The sequence below is a fragment of the Mustela nivalis genome (genome assembly GCF_964662115.1).
Source record: "Mustela nivalis genome assembly, chromosome: 3".
Classification (NCBI taxonomy): Eukaryota; Metazoa; Chordata; class Mammalia; order Carnivora; family Mustelidae; genus Mustela; species Mustela nivalis.
The window spans coordinates 142,674,289-142,699,125 of record NC_139022.1 but is presented as its reverse complement, the minus strand read 5'-3'; the positions used below and the strand labels follow the sequence as shown (position 1 = coordinate 142,699,125).

The 24,837-nt window shown below is 37.5% G+C and overlaps 1 protein-coding gene across 2 annotated transcripts in view; it reads left to right on the top strand.

The window, feature by feature from the left end:
• ITGA1 (integrin subunit alpha 1) overlaps nt 1-24,837 on the top strand; it is a 177,742-nt gene that overhangs the window by 50,708 nt on the left and 102,197 nt on the right. For both annotated transcript variants that reach the window (XR_014309618.1, XM_082723222.1), the window contains exons 2-5: nt 4,827-4,947; nt 21,456-21,568; nt 24,403-24,491; nt 24,599-24,710. Coding sequence is in view for 1 of the 2 variants with exons in the window: in XM_082723222.1 (XP_082579348.1) it covers nt 4,827-4,947; nt 21,456-21,568; nt 24,403-24,491; nt 24,599-24,710 (435 nt within the window). In the remaining variant the exon portion in view is untranslated. The remainder of the gene's footprint in view (nt 1-4,826; nt 4,948-21,455; nt 21,569-24,402; nt 24,492-24,598; nt 24,711-24,837) is intronic.

Here is a 24,837-nt window from a genome sequence, read left to right as displayed (position 1 = left end):
AAATGTGTAGGAAGTTGGTAAAAGGAAACAATAGCATTTTAATATCAATCCCTAGCCACCATTCATTTGATACCCTTTTTACTTGGGCTTTTAAATATTCAGAATTCCATTGGCTATTAAATACTTCAATCTGGATAGTGCTAGATCAGAATTTCTGGACCACCCTGTGAAACACAGACTTTCTTCATTAAAAAGCAAAATATCAAACAGGCTGCAGTGACTTTTCTTGGAACTCAGAGGATGTGTGGAGGAGGAAGGCCTTCTTTGACCAGAGTCAGTGCCCTCGGGAGAAGCTCAGACTTTTCCCCCTTCATTCAACTTTTCCTGCCAGTCCTACCCTCAACTACTCAAGTTACAAGATGATTAAGAGCTCTCATGGGTCTTTTGAGGTTCTGTTGACCTGCGTTATTGTTATTATTTTTATTATTATTAATCTCACAACTTCAATGGCACTCTTGTCACAGAAAGTCTATGATTTGACCTGAGAAGCCCAGTGTTTAATTCCTTCTCTGCCACTAACACAGCTGACATTAGACCAATCACTTAACCCTTCTAAGGTCCAGTTTCCTAACATACAAGAAGAGAATAGTGGCTGCTGTTCTGCCCAACCACCAACCAGTTCATTGTCTAGTTCAATATCCTTTTTATATGAAAATGTTTGTAAGTGGCAAAAGGATTTTTTTGTGATTTATTTATTTATTTGAGAGAGAGAGAGAGCAAAAGAAAGCAGGGGGAGGGGCAGAAGGAGAGGGAGAGAGAAAAATCTGGAAGCAGATTGCCAGCTGAGCACAGAGCCCACCAGCCGCAGTGTGGCTCGACCCCAGGCCCCTGAGATCACGACCTAAGCCAAAATCAAGAGTCAGCTGCTTAACTGACTGAGCTTCCCAGATGCCCCATGGCAAAATATTTATATGCAGAAAATACCATACAATTGTAGGTACTTCTACCTCTCTTTTTCTCTTTCTCTCATTTAGTTGTCTTACACCTCCACTTCCATACTGGGACAAAGAAACTGTGCACAATGATCTCTTTCACAAGAGATACCCTTCAACACCAACAATCTCATCTTCCTCCTCAGTTTTGAGCCCATATAATCATATTTGAAAGAGAGCAAGCCTTTCCATTTCTTTTCTACCTGAACATGAATGTTTTGCCTGAAACTCTCATGATGCTTTATTTAGATCTCTGCAAGTATGACTTCTCTCCTCACTCCAGTGATCCCCCTCAGCCCCATTTTCTTAGCCATGGCCACTGTAGAAGGCCTCTTCCCAGTTTTGCTTCTCAGAAGTCATAATTATTTGGACTAAGAGTAATGTTGCCTTCTACTAACCCTTTTCAGTTTTAGGGATAAGATGTAAAAATTAAATTCATGTGAATGTTTGGGAATCCTGGGGAACTATGGGCAAACTTCTCTACTGTCCTGAGCCTCCTTCTGTTCATTTGCACAGCAGTGATAACAACACTAATTGTAGGGTTGTGGGCAAATTATATGAGAAGGAGCATGTGAAGCATAACAAATAGTAATGTGTTGTTATCCTTAAGGAAAAAAATTCCTCTTCTGCTGGTACGTGTGAAATTAGAGCTTAATTTTGACGTCTGCCTATTGTCTATGTTTTATTTCCCATCATTTTCACCCTGTATGGCCCCTTAAGCCACCTCAGCTTTGTTTTTCTTTTTGTTTTTTGACTTTGACAGAGAATAAGTGCGATTTTTGCTGTACCTCTGGTACATAAAGTTCCAAGACAACTTGGTATAACAAAATGAGCATCAAACTCAGAGTTTCAAGAAGCTGCCTTTACTGTTTGTGCACTCCTTTAAATCAAAAGAACAAGATGTAAACTATTTTTTTTATGTCATCTCCTGTGCTTCAGTCTCCTTGGTGCCTTAGCAAACATGAAAGAGACTGATTTACAATCACTTTGGGCAAATTGCCCGTAGAATTCTGAAGTCAGGAAATGGAAAAAAAAAAAAAAAAGTGCAGCACACCCCTCCCCCTCCCTTGAACATTCAACACAACATGTGGAATAAACAAGCCTAAAAAGGAAACCAAAATGTCTTGGTCTTATAATGAGGAGTATCATGAATGTCTTTTGGGAGAACATATACTAAACACAATAAAGTGCTAGAAAAATACTTCAAGAGCAGTGAACTTGAACCTGATTAATAATAACTCCTTTCCCCTTTGGTCTAAAAGATGGTGAGTACTTTTAATCTAGGGTAAATTATGTTACCTACATCAACATTATGAAAGAGGGTTACCATATTACAGGCTTACACCTCTCAAACCGTAACAGGAATCGAATTCCCTGGGGATCTTGTTGGGATGGAGACACAGATTCAGGAGATTTGAGTGGAACCTGAGATTCTGGATCCCTCGCAAGCTCTGGATGATGCAGATGCTGCTGGTCTGCATGCCTGTTGTTTTCCCATCATCTTCTTCAACAAAATCATTGGTGGTGCTATTCTGGTCCTTCTCTATAGAATAGTCATATTCAGCTTGGCAGTTTTGGTCCCAGGGGAATTTGTCTGTGTCTGGAGACATTTTTGATCTTCATAACTTAGGGAGTACTACTGGCATTATGTGGGCAGGGACCACAGATGCTGCTATAACACACAGTATAGACTTTCATAACAAATAATTTTCTGACTCAAAATATTAATAACACTAAAGTTGAGAAATCCTGTTGTAGACCTACTACCTTGTGTATCTCTCGTATCAAAAAATAATCTGTTACAAGTTTTCAAAAAAATAAAGCTGTGAGAGAAGGGTAGGAGCACGTACTATTTAGTTTGGAGTAGAGTGAACAGTGTTTAAAGCTGTCTTCAAATATGTAAAAGGAAATTATGCAGAAGATGGTAACCAGCTGTTCTCCATCACACTTGAAGTAAGAGCAGGAAATGTACATAAATGGGCCTACGCTACCCATCCGTTCTTTTTCTACATCTTCCACACGAGCCAGGCAAGTCTCTCTATGATTTTCCAGCCATATTTGCCCCATTCTATGTCTTATCACTTGTAAAGACCCTCCCAAATTATTGGGATATATTTTCTTCTTACTGCCAAGTTGAATCTCTCCTTCCCTTTAAAAATCTAACTTGAAAATTCCCATCTCCATTAAGTCTTTCTTAACTAAAATGAAATAGTTGTCAGTTTACCTCTAACTTCAACTGGTACACTTTCTCCTTCAGTGTTTATTCTACAAATATGTTATTGCCCATCTGTGTACAAGGTGCTAGATTTTGAGAAAGTATAAGAAAGAGAAGAAAGTCCCCGCTTTTAAGAATTTTCCAAACTGGAGGAGGGAAGGAGAAATCACACAGATAATTACAATGTAAATAAAATAATATTTAATAATTATTTCTATGAGGGGCGCCTGGGTGGCTCAGTGGGTGAGTGGGATCAAGCCCCACATCTGGCTTTCTGCTGAGCAGAAAGTTCGTTTCCCTCTCTCTCTCTACCTGCCTCTCTGCCTACTTGTGATCTCTGTCTGTCAAATAAATAAATAAATTATTAGTATTATTATTATCTCTATGAGAGATATTCAAAAAATGAAAGAGGAGGATTTAGTAGTTAGAAAGATTATTTCCAGTTGGAAAGATCAAGGAAGACTTTATAAATAGGTATACATAAGTATCTTTTTTCATGAATAGGTATACATAAATTTTTTTTTAAAGAACAAAATTTTCTCTAGATTAGGTATAATTCTGTGCAGCAAAAAACCCAATGTTAAAATTGAAGGTTATGACTTAGAGCATAGAATGAACTTGAGTCTGGATTTAAACTATATTTATGGAAGAGTTTATAATGAGTAAGGAAAGATAATTTTTCAGGATGCGGATAGCTGTATCATGGTTTTAATAAAGAACGGTGAATTCAATTACCTCTGAATGTACCTTATGATGCATGTGATTTTATAAGGGAGTGCTCTTTGGGACGAATTTTTAGTTGCATCTAGGAGAGGAATGCTTTGTAACTTCACAACTCTACTTCAAAAACTAGTATCAACCTTGGAATTTGGCACCATTCATTTGACAGAATTTGGCACCATCCAGAACCCTTTTAGGAGAGAGTCTCTCTTGTAAAGGGTTTTCATTACCTGAACTTTAAGGAAATTGAAGAGAATTAACCCTCATTGAATATCTAGTGTGTGTCAAGCACTGAGTAGAGTCTTTAGATACGTCATTTGATCTAGATATATCATGGACAGCAGCCTGTGAGTGTATTACCACCAACACTATATGGAGGTTCTAGCGTACTAGGATAAGCTTTCTGTCCACTGCTTGATGGAAAGAGAAGTCGAACAAATCTCAGGCCTGCTTCAGAAGCCATTTCTGGGTGAAGGCAATCTGCTTCCATTCCCTTTGGAAGCAGTAAGGAGAAAGCCTCCCCTCCTGAGGATTTAAATGGTGATTCTTGCATCCTTCATAGTCAAAACAGAAAAATGAAGTTGTTTACATTGCATTAGTGGCCATGATTCACTGTAGGGCTCATTATTGGAAAGCTATCTGTAACCACATTAGGCATATCCAAGCACGAGTTTCTGCCAGGTCTCTCTCTCTCAGATTCTGAAGTCATTAGCTCTGGGAATTGTACAGCTACTAAATTTCTATAGGGTTTTGTTTGAATATTAGTATTTGTATTCTTCAGTTGTCATTTGCAGTCAATAATATAATTAATACCATAAATCTTTCTTGCAGTTCTCATTTTTTGAGTATTACTGCTTTTTATAACAAGAGCACAATTTTTAGGCATGCCTTCCAGAATTCAAAACATGATGGAATCTTAGTTAACTCTGTGTAACTGGACTTTGTTTTCCCTCTTAAAGTGGTTCTAGGCTTCTGCGTATCATTCAATGTGGATGTGAAAAATTCAATGACTTTCAGCGGCCCAGTGGAGGACATGTTTGGATATACTGTTCAACAATATGAAAATGAAGAAGGAAAATGGTAAGCCAGTTGATTTTGTTGTGTTGTCATTTAGTTTTTTTACAAGGTAATGGAAAATATTATTTGGTTACAGTTTGTTTTATGAATGAGACTTCAACAGAATGAATCATGCATGGTAGAAAATGCAGTCTAATCATTTGGTAATGGAAACTGACAGCGTTAAAAAAAAAAAAAAGGAAAATTCCTTGGCAGTACTCAAGGAAGTGGTTAGTGATTTCTGTTGAAGCCCCTGTTGACCTCAAGAAGGTCCTTGTCCAAAATAGTCATTGCTCTGCAATTGTTATTCTGGCAAGAGTTCTTTAATTGTTCTCACTCCAGAGTAGTTGAATGTCAGCTGGAAGAATTGGGAGGCAAATGAGATGCTATCTTGAAAGGGTTAATATCACTTCCATAAGATATTATTGGGCTTATATTTTTGGTGATTTACTGACCTACTGAGTTTGGTTTACTGTTTATAATGAACCTTACTGAATTTCTTTTATACACTTACAAGCCCATTAGTAATGATTCACTTCACTTCAGGCATGATTTTTAAAAAATATTTGACTTGTTGAAAGTTACACAAAATTAATATTAAAGCTCTTTTACTTTATATTTAACATAATTTTAGTGACCTTTTTTATTAGGAAAAAAAGGAACAAGAATTTGTTAAAATTTGCTTCAGTTTAATAACTTAAACTAAACTATTCTTGCAACTAAAAGAATAAATAAAAAGGGATCTATGCCTCCTAGGACAACAATAATCCATCACTCTACTATATTGCACAAATGAAAAAATATGGATTTTTTGACTTTTCACTCTATCTTTTAGACTTAATTTGATCATAATCCCCCCCAAAATGATCAATAGTAAAAATTTGAGTTCTCACATTTTCTGTGTAAACATATTATATCCTGTACAAACTAGATTTTGTGGAGGTGTTTCACTGTCTCTTTACAAATATTTTAGATGATCCTAATAATCTAATAATAGCAAATGAGTTCTGTATTCTTTGTCCTACCAATCTATACTCTCACTTACTACCCCGCCTGACCCCATTTAAGGTTAAACACGTATGCCTGCAATTTAGGGAGCTCTGCCTCTCAGAGACTAATGTGAGTGGACCAAGTATAAGCTGTATGTAATAAACTGAAACTTAGTTGGTCACCTGGGTAGCTCAGTCAGTTAAAGCAGTCAACTATTGATTCCGGCTCAGGGCTGTGGGATCAAGCCCCATGTGGAACTCTGAGTTGGGCTCTGCGACAGGCCTGGAACCTGCTAAGGATTCTCTCTGCTAGGGATTTGCTCCTCCCCACCTCTCTTCCTATGCTCCTCCCCATTTGTTCATTGACTGATGAATGGATAAAGAAGATGGGGGGGGTGTATATGTACACACACATGCACACACAAACACACAATAGAATATTACTCAGCCATCAAAAGAATGAAAAAGAATGAAATCTTGCCATTTGCAACAATGGAGAGATCTAGAGTATATTATGTTAAGTGAAATAAGTCAGAGAAAAACAAATACCATATGATTTCACTCATATATGGAATTTAAGAAACAAAACAGATGAACATAAGTGAAATTAAAAAAAAAAAAAAAGAGGGAAGTGGGCAAACCATAAGAGCCTCTTAACTATAGCAAACAAACTAAGGGTTGCTGAAGGGGAAGTGGGCAAGGAATGGGCTAAATGTGTGGTAGGCATTAAGGAGAACGATTTGATGAGCTCTAGGTGTTATATATAAGTGATGAATAATTCAATTCTGCCCCTGAAACTAACGTTATGCTATATGTTAACTAATTAAATTTAGATTAGAACTTGAAATATTAAAAAAAGTGCTAATCAGTATAACATAGACTATAAATTTAATAGGAATTAAAAGAAGGAGGAATTGACTCGACGCTTGAACTGAGTCTTGAAAGATGACTTAATTTTTAATAAGAAAAGAAGTAATGCTGCTCCAATCTGGGAAGCCACATAAGCAAGGGCATAGATTTGAGAAGTGAGTGTGTTGGTAAGCAAACAAGACTGACATAGGGAAGATAGAGGACAAAGGGTAATGGCAGACCTGAGAAGCCAGACAAAGGAACTTGGACCTAAGTAGAGGGCATTGAGAACCTCTGTAGGTGTGGAAATTACATAGAGATGGGATTGGAGAAAAAAGTGCCTGAAATCTGGGGAATCTAAAGGAAAGCAAAAATAGTAATCTGGTGCTTAAGAGATGAGATCCCAGGCTAGATTAGAGAGAACTGGAATAAAAGAAAAGTGCATCCAAGATAAATTTAGATGAGTCATTAAGGGTTGGTGGAAGTTTGGAAATGTCAAATGGAGATGTAGGAGGAGTCAAACATAGTCCAGAATTTTTACACTGGATCATTGGAAAATAGGTAGCCATTCAGAGAGAAATACATAGGAAAGAAAAATAAGTTTTTTCACGAAGTTGGTAAATATGGCTTTAAACAGCTTGAGTAATGTCTGGATAGTTGGAAACCCTAAATGGAATACAGCTAAGAGGGAGAAGTTAATATATTAGTGGAGATATTTAGAGGGCAAAGACTGGTTTTGGTTCCCACTTGCAATCCTGTGCATTGTCCAACATTTAACACCGGGCCTTAAACATAATACATGTTCAGTGATTATTTGTTGGCTGAACATAAGTGAATCTAATTTAACTCCCTGTTATCATTAGTGAAAAAACAATCACACACACACAAGTAATGTTAAAAATGGCTCTCCTATGACTGTTATCAAAAACACAAAAGATAAGTGTTGGCGAGAATGTGGAAAAAAGGAAACGTTTGTGCACTGTTGGTGGGAATGAAAATTGGTGCAGTCACTATGGAAAAAGTCTAGAGGTTCCTCAGAAAATTAAAAATAGAACCACCATATGATCCAGCATCCCATGTCTGGTTAATATTCAAAATAATTGGAATCAGGATCTTGAAAAGGTACCTGCACCCCCATATTGACTACAACATTATTTGCAACAACCAGGATTTGAGGGGAATCTAAATGTCCATTGACTGATGACTAGATTTTAAAAATGTGTCATATACATCCAGTTGAATATTATGGAGCCTGAAGAAAAGAAGGAAATCTTGCCTTCTGAGACAACATGGAAGAACCTGGAGTACATTTTGCTAAGTGAGATTAGCCAGACACAGGAGAAATACTATATGATCTCACTTATATAAGGAGTCTGAAATAGTCAAACTCATAGAAGCAGCGTGCAGAATGGTGGATACCAGGAGCTGGGAGGAGGGAAAATAAGAAAGTATTAGTCAATAGGATAAAGTTTTAGTTATGCAAGTACTAGAGGATTTACTATACAGCATACTGCCTGTAGTTAACAATACTGTATTGTATACTTGAAAATTTACTAATAAGGTAGATCTTATTCAAGTAATTATGCCTATCTAATAAAGCCTTACTAAAAACTCCAGACACTGAGGCTTGAGTGAACTTCCTCCACACTGGTGGTCTGGAAGAGTGTTGTGTCCCGAGGACACAGAAATTTCACATTTGGGATCCTCCCAGACCTTATACTAGGGTCTCTTTTGGGAAACTCATCTTAATTTGTATCCTATTATAATTAACTAAAATCAGAAGTATTTTAAAAAAGAAGGTAGGTCTTATGTTAAGTGTTCTTATCCTGAAATAATAATAATAACTAAAGAGGGTTGGAGGAAACCTGTGGAAGCAATATATATGTTTATGGCATAGACTGTGGTGATGCTTTAACATAGACTGTGGTATACTTGTCTCCAAACTCATCAAATTGTATACATTAAGTATGTACAACTCTTAATATGTCAATAATATTTCAATAAAGTATTTGGTTTTGGTTTTGGTTTTGCTTTTTTATAGTGACTTCCACAGGGAACTGTAACTACTTAGGGCCAGAGCTGAAACTAGATCTCATGTCTTTCCACTCCCAGTCTGGTGCTTTTTTTTTTTTTTTAATTAGAACTATATTAAGAAGTAAATGCCAATAATTACTATCTTTGCAGTTTTAGACTTTTCATGTTAATATACATGTGAGAATTTGTGAACATTTGAATGTATAAGGAGGTCAGATAATTTAATTCCATTCTGGCATTCCATATTTAAAATGATTTTATATAATAAGTGTGAAAAATCAGAACAACAAAAGTGAATTTAAAAGTAAACAAACCACAAAAATCTAAATGTCCAAATGCTTAAGGATGGTTTGGTAGCAGCATATTGTTCTAAAGAGATCCAGCCACTGGTGATGCAAAATAAACTTTAGAAACATGTTTGGATATTCTGTAAGTGTTTATGAAATCAGATAGGATGCAGACTTACTTTAAGAAATGGACTATGGAATAATTGACATACTTGACAGAACATGGATTTTGTTACTCAGTTTTTCTCCAGAGGTGGGTACCTTTATAAATCATATTTACTGCTCAGGTTTTGGAAGCTCATCAACCTCAGATTTTTTTTTTAAAAAATCAACCTGACCCATATTACATCTTGGCTGAAGTTTGCCTCAAGAAGGAGGCAAGACTACACTTGGTTCGTTAAAAGTGTAGTCTGTGCATTTGAAAAACATTACTTTAATTCTTTGGAAATAATTAAAAGTTAACCAAAAAAGTCAGCCTTTTGTCCCCTTTACCTTTCAAAAGTTTACTAGGAAGTGTAATTTACTTTATATACTTGGCTCAGAAACCACATGTTTTCTCAGTATCAGAACACATTATACCTCTGATTACGATCAGCCGTTGTTCGTTATGACTAGCATGAACTGAAACATCCAAGTAATTGCAATGTGGTTCAAAAAAATTCACAAAGAACACAATTAGTTTAATAATTTTGCTTTGAAGAGAAGAAACTTAAATGTGCTCAGCATTGCACAAGCTTTCCAGATCTAGTGGTAATCACCAGTACGGCAAACTGTCCACCAAGTGGGAAAATATGCGTTGTTGTCTTGGAGCTTTCCACTCTGTGGCTCCTTTGCTTTACTCCTTTAATATGTGCATCAACCCTTTTAACTGCTGTTCCAGCAGCCATTCATTCAGTGACTTCAGTGGACCTGCCTCTCAAGGTAGGTTTTCATGATGCAGATACCTTCCTAGTCAATCCTCTGCCCAATATATTTCAAAATATGTTGGCTTCCTGGCCTTTCCCCTAGAGGACCCTGCTTTATGCCAAGTAAGGTTTACCAGTGAACTAATGTGACTGATGATCGCTTTCCAATGTATGTGTGTTTTAAGTAAGGCCTATTCAAGCTTGGGGTAAAAAGACTTTTCAAATGTTCTATCACATTTTCTCTTATAATTTTAATATAATATTTATTTTCCATTGTTTATAATATCTTTTGAAGTTGAAATTTCCTTCTTGCTACACTTGTCCTTTCTTTGGTGCACCTCATTTTCACCCCTAAACCTTTCACTACTGAAAGTAATACAACTAATTAGGCCACTATGTAACCTCATTCTCCAAAATGACCAAACACTCCATTCATTAAGGAAAAAAAAAAAAAAAAAAGGCTGGCTAGCAGGGGTGTTTGGCACTCTGATAGTGATTTTGGCTTGGACATGAAAAAAAGAGTTAGGTGAAAAGAGTGTTCATGAAATAGTATAAATATGAGACAATAATCTCTAGAAAACTACATTTTTCAGAGGAAAAAAACATAAGAATATTTTCCTCAAATAAGTAAAATAATGGTTATGATGACAAGAATGACTATTATGAACAGCAAACATTTCTCAGGTTACTAAATTCTATTATAACTAGAGTTTTTTTCATGAGAACAGAGTATAGCATGAACTTTTAAAATAAGTGAATAAGAATCAGAATTAGTCACTTTAGAATGGGTGTAGTAAAAATTATTTCTCTCACTTTAATGATCTTTGAGTTCATCAGGTGTTTCTCTAGAGATCAATAATGAAATCCAGAACATTCTTTAATCCTCTTACTCTGCACACAGATCATTGCAATAGTGCCATAGAAAAAGCAAAATTGAATAGAGATAAAATGCAATGAGCTAAAGCAAACTTGCACTAAAATTTGAAATAATAGTATCCATATTTCATGACACAATAGGTCTTGGGTCTTCACAGTGACCATATGGGTTTGAGCAGATATCATTGTTACCATCCTCATTTTCTAGAGAGGAAACTGGGACTCAGAGAATGAACTGCCAAGAGTTCAATATAGCAAGTATGTGTCAGGGCCAGGACATGGAACACCAGCCTTCTGACTTTCAGCCAATTCTGTCCGGTAACAACAAGGACTCTCTGGTACCATGACCTGTGGAAATGCCACCTGTTTCATACCAAAGGCATATATGGCGTTCTTCTAAAGCAAAACATTCAACCTCTAAAATGGAAAAGAAAACTTCACAATTAGGACCTCTTAGTTGGTCACATGAGTCATAAATTCCCAGTTCTTATTCAGATTCTTAGGGCATTTGATATAATCATTAATTCATTCACTTAGTAAATGCTTACTGAATACCTCTTTTGTTTCGGGCACTGTTATAGGCCTTAAGGGTATATGAGCGAACAAAATAGATAAAAATTCCTGCTATTGTGAAGGTTATATTCTACTGGGGAAGAAGGGAACAAACACATGAATAATAAATGTAATAAACAGGTAGGTTATATCATATGTCAGAATGTGATAAGGATACGAGAAAAAAAACAGGATTGATAGAATTCTGAAGATTCTTGAAATTCCATAAAGACTATGCTGATACTCTTCTAAGATCTTATTATTTTTATGCAGCTGGGGAAAAGTGAGACTTACTTCAGATTAAGTAGTAAATATATGTACTTTTCAGAGCTGCAAGCTTGATATCAGAAAAATAGCTCCTAGGAAAACACATAAAATCATTTTAGATCCTATTCCCGAAAACCCATTTTTTACCACTCATTCCAGCTCTCGTGCTCCCTGTCTCGAGCCTGGCCTACTCCCCTACCATATTCTGAGCTCTCACACCTCAGTGCTTGTTTATCCAGAATACACAATGGGCCATGACTCCAGTTTCTATTTCAGGTTCTTTCCAGTGAGAGCCATACTATAGGGGCTTTCTGTTGCCCTAGAAATCGAATATAAACTACAGAGCCTTTCCTTTAAAGTCAGCTGCGTGCCACTCTCAACCTTCTTGCTCCAGTGTATACAGAAGATCTACACTGTGTTCCCACCACCTGGGCCTTCTCTTCACCCTTGTTTTCAGCACTTGCTCTCCTACTTTCCACTTTGCCTGGGCTGCCCACGATCTCTCTCCTCTCCTGTTTAGAATTCACACAACTTTACCAAATTAACACGCCACCCAGAACTCGTTTACCATCAATATCCGAGTTTTTCCCTCGTTAATGTGTTCTAAACAAATCAGTACTCTTCCACACACTTATAACTTGTCTATTTGGATGAAGGGTCTTTGGAGGCCTATGTTGCATCTGCAGTGGAAACAACTTTCAAAACATCCCTGAACTCCTTTTTGCCTGAGGGGCTGTCTGATTGGTTCACATAGGCCCTGTCAGTTTAAATCTAAATTAAATCTCCCCAAGCCCACCAGCTGACTCCCTCTCTCCCTAAATCTCATGAGATGGCAATTGCTACTATTTTCAGAGAAGGAAGGAAGGAAGTTAAGGAAAGAAGGTGGGGAGGGGCCCTAGATTAAAACTTTATCCTCCCTTCCTGTTTCAGGTAGCTCTTGTTATATAACAAATCATCTCAGAACTTAGTGAGCTCAAACAATACTGCTTATTATTTTTCAAGAATTTGAGGATTGCCTAGGTGTTCCCCTGTTAACTGGGGAACTGCATGAATGCTCATCTGGTACCTCAGTTGGGACTGGAGGGTCTAAGATGGTTTAACTCACATGCCTGGCATTTCATGCTGTTGACGCAAGCACTGCTTCTCCCCATGTGGCCTCTCATCCTCCATGAGTCTAGACTGGGTTTCTTCACAGCATGTACTCTCAGATTTCCAAAAGAGTGAAGTGGAATCTGTAATGCATTTTTTTTAATTATTGAAGTAGAGTTGACATACAATGTTACATTAACTTCAGGTGTACAATGTATTGATTTGACAATTCTATACATTACTCAAGCCTCAGGAGTCACAGCGCCATTTCTGCTGCCTTCTATTTATCAAGTAAGTCCCAGTTTGACAGTAGGAAATACAGATTCTGTCTTAGGGAAGGACAGTGCAGGACAATGTCGTATTACAAAGAATATGAAAAATTTCCAAGTCATGTACTCTGGTTTCAAACCTCTGAATACTGGGGCACCCAGATCCCTGCCTAGGGAATCAGTGACCTTTCCTCATGTCTAAGACAAATTTTTCCTTCTGGATTCACCCCTTCTACCAGTTCTGGGGCTCTGCCCTCTCTTCTGTAATAATAGCCTTTCTTATATTATTAGTTCTTTCTCAACATCATTTTTCAATGTATGGATGCCTTCTATAATCAAATTAAACTCACTTCAAACACTTGATGGTTTGCCTGGGGGGGAAAAAAAGCCCACACATATTGACATGGCCCATCTCCCTCATTTTTAGCCAAACATCTTGAAATAAAGTCTGCCCTTTACTCATGGCTCCCATTTTTTATATTTTTTCTGCTTTGGCTTTTGTGATACCACTGTTTCCTGATTCTCTCTCTCTTTCTCTGGACACTCCTATCAGTTTTCTTTTTTTGCTCATTAAAATCTTGTGTGTTTTTTTTTCCTACAACTCTTTTTACTGTGTACTCTCCTAAGGCGGTAGTACTTATGCTTGGGGCCTCAACCATACTCAAATATGTTCCACGTGCTTTCTGAGATGGCCACCAGCAAGACTGAGCCCAGAGGCCAGTAGAAATAACCTATTATATGGCTAAAATTAACAAGTCAGGAAATGAAAGATGCTAGCGAGGATGTGGAGAAAGGGGGACCCTCATACACTGTTGGTGGGAATGCAAACTGATGCAACCACTCTGGAAAACAGCATGGAGGTTCCTCAGAAAGTTGAAAACAGAGCTACCCTATGACCCAGCAATTGCACTACTGGGTATTTACCCTACAGATACAAATGGAGTGATCCAAAGGGGCAAGTGCGCCCGAATGTTTATAGCAGCAATGTCCACAATAGCCAAACTATGGGAAGAACCTAGATGTCCATCAACAGATGAATGGATAAAGAAGAGGTGGTATATATATACAATGGAATACTATGCAGCCATCAAAAGAAATGAAATCTTGCCATTTGCGATGACATGGATGGAACTATAGGATATTATGCTTAGCGAAATAAGTCAATCAGAGAAAGACAACTATCATAGATCTCCCTGATATGAGGAAGTGGAGATGCAACATGGGGGGTTTGGGAGGATAGGAAAAGAATAAATGAAGCAAGATGGGATCGGGAGGGAGACAAACCATAAAAAGACTCTTAATCTCACAAAACAAACTGAGGGTTGCTGGGGGAGGGGGATCGGAAGAGGGTGGTGAGGTTATGGACATTGGGGAACGTATGTGTTATGGTGAGTGCTGTGAAGTGTGTAAACCTGGCAATTCACAGACCTGTACCCCTGGGGCTAATAATACATTATATGTTTATAAAAAAAATAAAAATAAATTTTAAAAATAAAAAAATAAAGACTAGATATAGTAAAAAAGGAAGAAAGAAAGAAAGAAAGAAAGAAAGAAAGAAAGAAAGAAAGAAAGAACCTTTTATCAATGCACTCTACTGGCTTCTCTTCTCTCTATCATTTTCCCCAACCTCACCTTTCTATGGGCTTAGAATTGCCTCCCCAAAATCTACCTACACCGAAGTCTGCTTTTGAGAGAACTCAAAGTAAGACAGCTTATATTCTACTTATAGAATTGGTTCTCCCTTCTTCTCCACTTCCTAAATTCAGGTCCTGTTTTCTTGTCTGGGTATAGAAACTCTCACCTTCACTCTCTGAGTCTAGTTTGCCCCTTTCCCAGTTTATTCACAGCACAGCAAGCAGATAAGCTCCACACAGCTTTTGATCATTAAAAGCATGCGTGGTTCCCAACTCTCCCCTCCATGTGATAAACCCAAAGTTCTCAAACCAGACTCTAGGAATGTTCATGATCTGGACACTGTTTGGCTTGATAGGCTCTACTTCTACTCCAACTATGCTGAGCTACTTGAACTCACCAAAGGAGCTGTTTCTTCCTGCTCCTAAGATCTTGCAGATGTTGCACCAAATTTTGACCTATCCATTATTGAAATGGTCCATTTATAGTTCTGCTTCCCCCCTAGGTTTTAAGCAACCTAGAAAAATTCTATTAATTCGTATCCCTAGAACCTAGTGTACATGCTGGGCCTGCAAAATGTTCTTAATAAACATTTTTCAATCTGACTAGCCTCAACTTAAATATTTTTCATAATAGTGGGCTCACTACGTTTCTCTAAACTCTCTTAACTATTAATTTAATCAATCACATTATAAAAAGCTTTGAAACTATTGGGGAAAGAACACTAACCATAATTTCCTTAATATAATTTTTTATGAACTCCCTCTTAATCTATGTTTTACATAGATATAGTAGTTCCATTTTACAGATGAAGAAACTAAGGCACAGAGGGTAAGTGACTTGTCCTAAATCATATAGCTGAGTAAGTGACAAAGCCATGATTTGAATGCATGAAGTCTGGCACCAAAGGTCATGCTGTGTTTAATGGAGAGGATTAAATTACTTATATGGAAAGCGATTAGAACAGTATATGGGAGAAGGTATAGATTTAATTAAGTGCTAGCTGTTGTTGTCATTGCTATTGTGAGGAGTACATTCAATGTAATTTGGTATCATTCTCTTCAAATTGTCACAGGTTTTCACTAAATGAGGCAGACTTTTACTTTGAATTAGATCATAAATGATTTTAATATCACCACACAATCTCATTAACTATTATTTTTAATGATTGCAATACTCTATAGAATAGCCCTGTGATACTTAGTTCTTGCTGTTGATTATATTTTTTTTATTTTTTATATTATATATAACACTATGAGCATTATTTTTATACATTAAGCTTTTTCTCTTAATTTAGGCCACTTTTTTAGGATAGATTTCCAGAAGTAAGAATTATGCATTAAAAGGTTTAAACATTTTTATGGTTATTTATGCATATCAAAGATGGCTTTACAAAAGCATTATATCATAGCTATATTTTAAGGATCCTGTTCAACAATTCAATATTTGCATGTTATAAAACATTTTCATTACTACTTCCTTTACCCGAAGAATTTGCACCAAAAAATCCCATTTCTTTTCATTATAAGAGACTTTCAAATATTTAGATTTCTTTTTTTTAAGATTTTATTCATTTATTTGACAGAGAGAGATCACAAGTAGGCAGAGAGGCAGGCAGAGAGAGAGGGGAAGCAGGCTCCCCGCTGAGCAGAGAGCCCGATGCAGGCCTCCATCCCAGGACCCTGAGATCATGACCTGAGCCAAAGGCAGAGACTTAACCCACTGAGCCACCGAGGTGCTCCCAGACTTCTTTTTAAATACATGCCTTCAACACCTATACTCCTGTGGAACCTCTCAACTTTCCTTCAGATTATATACATATATATTTATGCTAAGCATCCCCAACTTTCCCTCAAGTATCTCTGGTCTGACAAAATTACCAGACACTTAGCCATCTGAGTCATAACTTCTAAATACATCCCATTGTGCCTATGTCCCCCTTAATTTGGAGATTACAGACATGGTCTGACAGTGCAAAGCACAGAGGGGTGATCACTTTCCTGACCAGGGCATCTATTTCCAGCAATGCAGTCTGAGGTCACATTAGCATTTTTGATACTAAAATACACTGTTGGCTCATGTTTACTTGTTATGGACAAATCCCCCATGTCTTTTTTACATGAACTCCTATTAAGATAGGTTGCCCACATCCTGTATTCATGTAGATAATAGTATGCAGCTAAGTGAAGTTATTTACATAGTTTCATATTAAGTTTTAACTAGTTTATTAAGTTTCTTATTCCAGAATGTTGAGAAACTTCTGACTGCCCAAATAGATATATTGATTTACTTGATGCATAAACTTATGCCTTCTGTATCTTCACAAAAGTCATAAACAAAGATACAGGCTAAGACAATCCCAAGTACATTCTTATGGCACATAATTAAAGTCCTTTGGTTGATAGTAATCAGCATTTGTATATAGCTTTTGAGCCAGCAGTGAATCAGCAGCTGTGAATCGACCCTAGTGCCTTAACACTCAACCACATTCATCTACCCTATTCCTGAAGATATCACAGGAAACTTTGTTAAATGGCTTCCTTGGACTGAAATAAATCATGACCACAATGTGTCTTGGGTCTTCACAGTGACCATATGGGTTTGAGCAGATATCATTGTTACCATCCTCATTTTCTAGAGAGGAAACTGGGACTCAGAGAATGAACTGCCAAGAGTTCAATATAGCAAGTATGTGTCAGGGCCAGGACATGGAACACCAGCCTTCTGACTTTCAGCCAATTCTGTCCGGTAACAACAAGGACTCTCTGGTACCATGACCTGTGGAAATGCCACCTGTTTCATACCAAAGGCATATATGGCGTTCTTCTAAAGCAAAACATTCAACCTCTAAAATGGAAAAGAAAACTTCACAATTAGGACCTCTTAGTTGGTCACATGAGTCATAAATTCCCAGTTCTTATTCAGATTCTTAGGGCATTTGATATAATCATTAATTCATTCACTTAGTAAATGCTAACTGAATACCTCTTTTGTTTCGGGCACTGTTATAGGCCTTAAGGGTATATGAGCGAACAAAATAGATAAAAATTCCTGCTATTGTGAAGGTTATATTCTACTGGGGAAGAAGGGAACGAAAACATGAATAATAAATGTAATAAACAGGTAGGTTATATCATATGTCAGAATGTGATAAGGATACGAGAAAAAAAACAGGGTTGATAGAATTCTGAAGATTCTTGAAATTCCATAAAGACTATGCTGATACTCTTCTAAGATCTTATTATTTTTATGCAGCTGGGGAAAAGTGAGACTTACTTCAGATTAAGTAGTAAATATATGTACTTTTCAGAGCTGCAAGCTTGATATCAGAAAAATAGCTCCTAGGAAAACACATAAAATCATTTTAGATCCTATTCCCGATAACCCATTTTTTACGACTCATTCCAGCTCTCGTGCTCCCTGTCTCGAGCCTGGCCTACTCCCCTACCATATTCTGAGCTCTCACACCTCAGTGCTTGTTTATCCAGAATACACAATGGGCCATGACTCCAGTTTCTATTTCAGGTTCTTTCCAGTGAGAGCCATACTATAGGGGCTTTCTGTTGCCCTAGAAATCGAATATAAACTACAGAGCCTTTCCTTTAAAGTCAGCTGCGTGCCACTCTCAACCTTCTTGCTCCAGTGTATACAGAAGATCTACACTGTGCTCCCACCACCTGGGCCTTCTCTTCACCCTTGTTTTCAGCACTTGCTCTCCTACTTTCCACTTTGCCTGGGCTGCCCACGATCTCTCTCCTCTCCTGTTTAGAATTCACACAACTTTACCAAATTAACACGCCACCCAGAACTCGTTTACCATCAATATCCGAGTTTTTCCCTCGTTAATGTGTTCTAAACAAATCAGTACTCTTCCACACACTTATAACTTGTCTATTTGGATGAAGGGTCTTTGGAGGCCTATGTTGCATCTGCAGTGGAAACAACTTTCAAAACATCCCTGAACTCCTTTTTGCCTGAGGGGCTGTCTGATTGGTTCACATAGGCCCTGTCAGTTTAAATCTAAATTAAATCTCCCCAAGCCCACCAGCTGACTCCCTCTCTCCCTAAATCTCATGAGATGGCAATTGCTACTATTTTCAGAGAAGGAAGGAAGGAAGTTAAGAAAAGAAGGTGGGGAGGGGCCCTAGATTAAAACTTTATCCTCCCTTCCTGTTTCAGGTAGCTCTTGGTATATAACAAATCATCTCAGAACTTAGTGAGCTCAAACAATACTGTTTATTATTTCTCAAGAATTTGAGGATTGCCTAGGTGTTCCCCTGTTCATCTGGTACCTCAGTTGGGACTGGAGGGTCTAAGATGGTTTAACTCACATGCCTGGCATTTCATGCTGTTGACGCAAGCACTGCTTCTCCCCATGTGGCCTCTCATCCTCCATGAGTCTAGACTGGGTTTCTTCACAGCATGTACTCTCAGATTTCCAAAAGAGTGAAGTGGAATCTGTAATGCATTTTTTTTAATTATTGAAGTAGAGTTGACATACAATGTTACATTAACTTCAGGTGTACAATGTATTGATTTGACAATTCTATACATTACTCAAGCCTCAGGAGTCACAGCGCCATTTCTGCTGCCTTCTATTTATCAAGTAAGTCCCAGTTTGACAGTAGGAAATACAGATTCTGTCTTAGGGAAGGACAGTGCAGGACAATGTCGTATTACAAAGAATATGAAAAATTTCCAAGTCATGTACTCTGGTTTCAAACCTCTGAATACTGAGGCACCCAGATCCCTGCCTAGGGAATCAGTGACCTTTCCTCATGTCTAAGACAAATTTTTCCTTCTGGATTCACCCCTTCTACCAGGTCTGGGGCTTTGCCCTCTCTTCTGTAATAATAGCCTTTCTTGTATTATTAGTTCTTTCTCAACATCATTTATCAATATATGTATGCCTTCTATAATAACATTAAACTCACTTCAAACACTTGATGGTTTGCATGCGCGGGTTGGGGGTGGGTAGCCCACACATATTGACATGGCCCATCTCCCTCATTTTTAGCCAAACATCTTGAAATAAAGTCTTCTCTTTACTCATGGCTCCCATTTTTTATATTTTTTCTGCTTTGGCTTTTGTGATACCACTGTTTCCTGATTCTCTCTCTCTCCTTCTCTGGACACTCCTATCAATTTTCTTCCTTTGCTCACTAAAATCTTGTGTTTTTTTTTTTTTTTTCCCTATAACTCTCTTTTTACTGTGTACTCTCCGAAGGCGGTATTATTTATGCTTGGGGCCTCAACCATGCTCAGATATGTTCCACGTGCTTTCTGAGATGGCCACCAGCAAGACTGAGCCCAGAGGCCGGTAGAAATAACATATTATATGGCTAAAATTAGCAAGTCAGGAAATGACAGATGCTGGCGAGGATTTGGAGAAATGGGGACCCTCATACACTGTTGGTGGGAATGCAAACTGATGCAACCACTCTGGAAAACAGCATGGAGTTTCCTCAAAAAGTTGAAAATAGAGCTACCCTATGACCAAGCAATTGCACTACTGGGTATTTACCCTACAGATACAAATGGAGTGATCCAAAGGGGCACGTGCACCCGAATGTTTATAGCAGCAATGTCCACAATAGCCAAACTATGGGAAGAACCTAGATGTCCATCAACAGATGAATGGATAAAGAAGAGGTGGTATATATATACAATGGAATACTATGCAGCCATCAAAAGAAATGAAATCTTGCCATTTGCAATGACATGGATGGAACTATAGGATATTATGCTTAGCGAAATAAGTCAATCAGAGAAAGACAACTATCATATGATCTCCCTGATATGAGGAAGTGGAGATGCAACGTGGGGGGTTTGGGGGGATAGGAAAAGAATAAATGAAACAAGATGGGATTGGGAGGGAGACGAACCATAAAAGACTCTTAATCTCACAAAACAAACTGAGGGTTGCTGGGGGGAGGGGGGTCGGGAGAGGGTGGTGGGGTTATGGACATTGGGGAAGGTATGTGCTATGGTGAGTGTTGTGAAGTGTGTAAACCTGGCCCCTCACAGACCTGTACGCCTGGAGCTAATAATACATTATATGTTTATAAAAAAATAAAAATAAATTTTAAAAATAAAAAAATAAAGACTAGGTATACTAAAGAAAAAGAAAGAGAAAGAAAGAAAGAAAGAAAGAAAGAAAGAAAGAAAGAAAGAAAGAAAGAACCTTTTATCAATGCACTCTACTGGCTTCTCTTCTCTCTATCATTTTCCCCACCCTCACCTTTGTGTGGGCTTAGAATTGCCTCCCCAAAATCTACCTACACCGAAGTCTTTGCTTTTGAGAGAACTCAGAATCAGTGACCTTTCCTCATGTCTAAGACAAATTTTTCCTTCTGGATTCACCCCTCTATATGTCTTAAGGTTTCTTAAACATTTTTTTTAAAGATTTTATTTATTTATTTGACAGACAGAGATCACAAGTAGGCAGAGAGGCAGGCAGAGAGAGAGGAGGAAGCAGGCTCCCTGCAAAGCAGAGAGCCCGATATGGGGCTCGATCCCAGGACCCTGGGATCATGATCTGAGCCAAAGGCAGAGGCTTTAACCCACTGAGCCACCCAGGCACTCCTCTTAAGGTTTTTTAATACAAATCCACCTGCAATTTGAAGATACTCAGCTTATTTTTAATAACATTACATTAGTAACAGAGGGTAAAAATCTGATTATGTCTATGAGAATTACTGTCATTGTCATAGAACTCATCATAAAATAAAATAAAATGTTTCCTTTTATTTGAAAATGTTAATTGAGTTATTTAACTTCCAGGGTGCTTATTGGTTCTCCTTTAGTTGGTCAACCCAAGAACAGAACTGGAGATGTCTACAAGTGTCCAGTTGGGAGAGGCAAACCCTTACCTTGCATAAAGTTGGATCTACCAGGTATGTAAAGTTAAAATGCTAAAGTCTGATCCTAAATTATACCCAGTATTCTCATTAAAAATAAAATTTAACTCAAGAAAAGATTGCAAGAATCTGTAAACATTCTTCATTTCTTATCTTTCAGATTCACATAAAATGACATTTTGATTCTGTCTGCCCTTCATTTGCTTTAGAATTCATGATAAAATATCCATAGATTTAGAAATAAGAGAACTTTCCAAATAACCCCACCCGTTACATTGCCTCCAAAAAACTGAATTGCTTATTTTTTTAAAGAAAATAGAACAGGAATTGTAATATATAAATTCTTTTAAAGAGAATATCACAAAGCAAATTTACATAGAAATAGATATATTGGATAGAAATATCACTATAATTAGAACATGACTAAAAAATTCCTACTAGAACTATCCAAGAATTAGAATCATATCAGTGTTCTATACAGTGTTAAAACCATTAAATTAATATATATTGTACAAGTTTAATTTCAAATATTGCATTTTTTGGTTTTCTTTTTTTCAATTTCCTATTTGTTTATTATGAATATTTTTCCTTTATATTCATGAACATAGTTATAATAACTGCTTTAATATCCTTGCCTGGTAATTATAACATTTGGAATGTCTCAATATCACTTTCCATTTTTTACCTTTCTCTTGAGGCTGAGTCATATTTTCCTGTTTTGTCTTGTGTTTAATAATTTTGAATTGTATCCTGGATTATACTTTTGAGTTAGAAGTGTGGAGATTTTAGATCTTTTAAGTGTCTTTGAATACTCTTAACTTTTTGGTTTAGCAGACAGTTTACTTGGCTGAACCCAATTTCCAAACTGTAGTGAGAAGCAGTTAAAATCTCTATTCAAGTCTTCTAACTGTAGCAGAGCTGTCTGATGTTTACCCTGAACATGCACAGTTCAAGTCCTTCACATATTTGGGCAGAACATACATGTATATGTTGGAGCTCTCTTTTTGTGGTTCTACTTTCCAACATAGATCCCCCTCACTTGGCAGTTGCTATCATTACTCTAATTTCTGTCCTCTGTTTCTTCAAAACATTAAGACATTGAATTTTATTTGTGGTTTAGCCACTGATGAGGGTCTTCTCTTCGGGGAAAACAAAAATATAAACAGGAAACTCACCCAGTGCTAATATTTTCTTACAAGTACATACTTGCCTCCAGTTTCTGTCTGCTTTTGGTTGCTTTCCAATGCCTTCAGATGGTTTTACTTTTCTTCTCCTTTTCCTAGAGTTATAGTTGTTATTTGCAAAAGACTTGTTCTGATAGGAGCTACTCTTTCATTACTGGAAACTGTAATAGAGTTTTAACATTAGCATGGAGATTTTAACTACACCAACAACAGTGGAGAAGTTCCTGCTATAGTCCCTATCGTCCCAAGCATCCTCATCCTGGGTCTACTCTAGTATAAAAAACTCTAATCCAGATTATTTAAGACCAGTGGAGACAATTGGCCAGTTCCAGGTGCTTTCAAGACAAACCAGACTAAACTCTGGGACAAAGACCATTGTCAGAGTAGGAAGACAATGTGACCATTCGAGAATCTCTGCTTCCATTCCCCACTTGAAATTATATATAGTTTTAGGTAGGAAAGACTTCTCGGCATGACCAGTGAAATAAATCTTTCTTGAACCTGAGTTTTACCACTTTCAAATATTTCAACATTCTGCTAAGCAGGATTTAGAAGATTTTGATTTTCCTGTCCAAAGTTGTTGTTTTGTTTTGTTTTGTTTTGTTTTGTTTTGTCAGAGAGAGTGAGCACAGGCAGACAGAGTGGCAGGCAGAGGCAGAGGCAGAAGCAGGCTCCCTGCTGAGCAACCCGATGTGGGACTCTATCCCAGGACGCTGGGATCATGACCCGAGCCTAAGGCAGCCCTTTAACCAACTGAGCCACCCAGGTGTCCCATCCAAAGTTGTTTTTTTTTTTCTTTTTTCAATATGAATAACTGGAAATTCTTGCCAATTTTGCCAGGTTGGCATGCTTCTTTTTTATTTTTAATTTTTTTAAAGGTTTTATTTATTAATTTGACAGAGAGAAATCACAAGGAGATGGAGAGGCAGGCAGAGAGAGAGAGATAGGGAAGCAGGCTCCCTGCTGAGCAGAGAGCCCGACGCAGGACTCAATCCCAGGACCCTGAGATCATGACCTGAGCCGAAGGCAGCGGCCTAACCCACTGAGACACCCAGGCGCCCCAGGTTGGCATGCTTCAAGATCTAGTGTTCTTATCTTGAATGTCAAATGGGGTCCCTTCATTGTCTTTCTTCTGTCCAGATGTCCTGACCACTGTCCATTCTTGCTCCAGTTTTCTTTGTTACCCTCATGATGTCTCTATGATGGTGAAATTAATGGTCATAAACTTATATTTGAAGGGTTTTTTCCTCCTCTACTACTCACTTTCCCTCGTCAGAAATCACGTTTTATCATTAGTTATTTATAAACATATAGACACAAGATGCAAGAGAGGTATGTAAGTTTACATTATACCTATAATATTATGAGATTAAGTATTTTATTTGTTTTAATTAGCAAAAATGTGTGAAAGGCTATCCCACATTCTCTCATTACCCCAATCGTTCTGCATTCTTTTCCAGTTCAACAAAACTATTTGAGACAGTTATCCAGACAAAGTTTCTGGGATATAAGCCAGGTTTTTAGCCTTAGCTTTTTCATTATATTCCTTAATAATACTTTGAAGACTATTTAGTTGAATCAGAACAAGAATGTGCTATGATATGAGCAAAACAAATAGGATGTCTTAATGAAAAGACACTTAATTATACTATTTTCCACCCTCATAAAATGTTATTCTATTTTTAGTTAATACATCAATTCCCAATGTCACGGAAGTCAAGGAGAACATGACATTTGGATCAACTTTAGTCACCAACCCAAACGGAGGGTTTCTGGTAAGAAAGCAAAGAGTTAGTTAATGAACCAGGAATGCTGTCATTGTTAAGTCTTTATAAAAACCTGTTATATAATTTTTAATCTTATGGTTTTTAATTTTTAAAAGGCATGTGGCCCTTTATATGCCTATAGATGTGGACATTTGCATTACACAACTGGAATCTGTTCCGACGTCAGCCCCACATTTCAAGTCATGAACTCCATTGCTCCCGTACGAGGTACGCATTTTATGCAATGTTCTTACATGTTTGAAAAGTCTAAGCAGTGAATGAGACATGTGTATACAGAGGAGCATACCAAACAGCCTGAAGTATTTTCTCAGCTACCAGCATTACCAATTTAGGT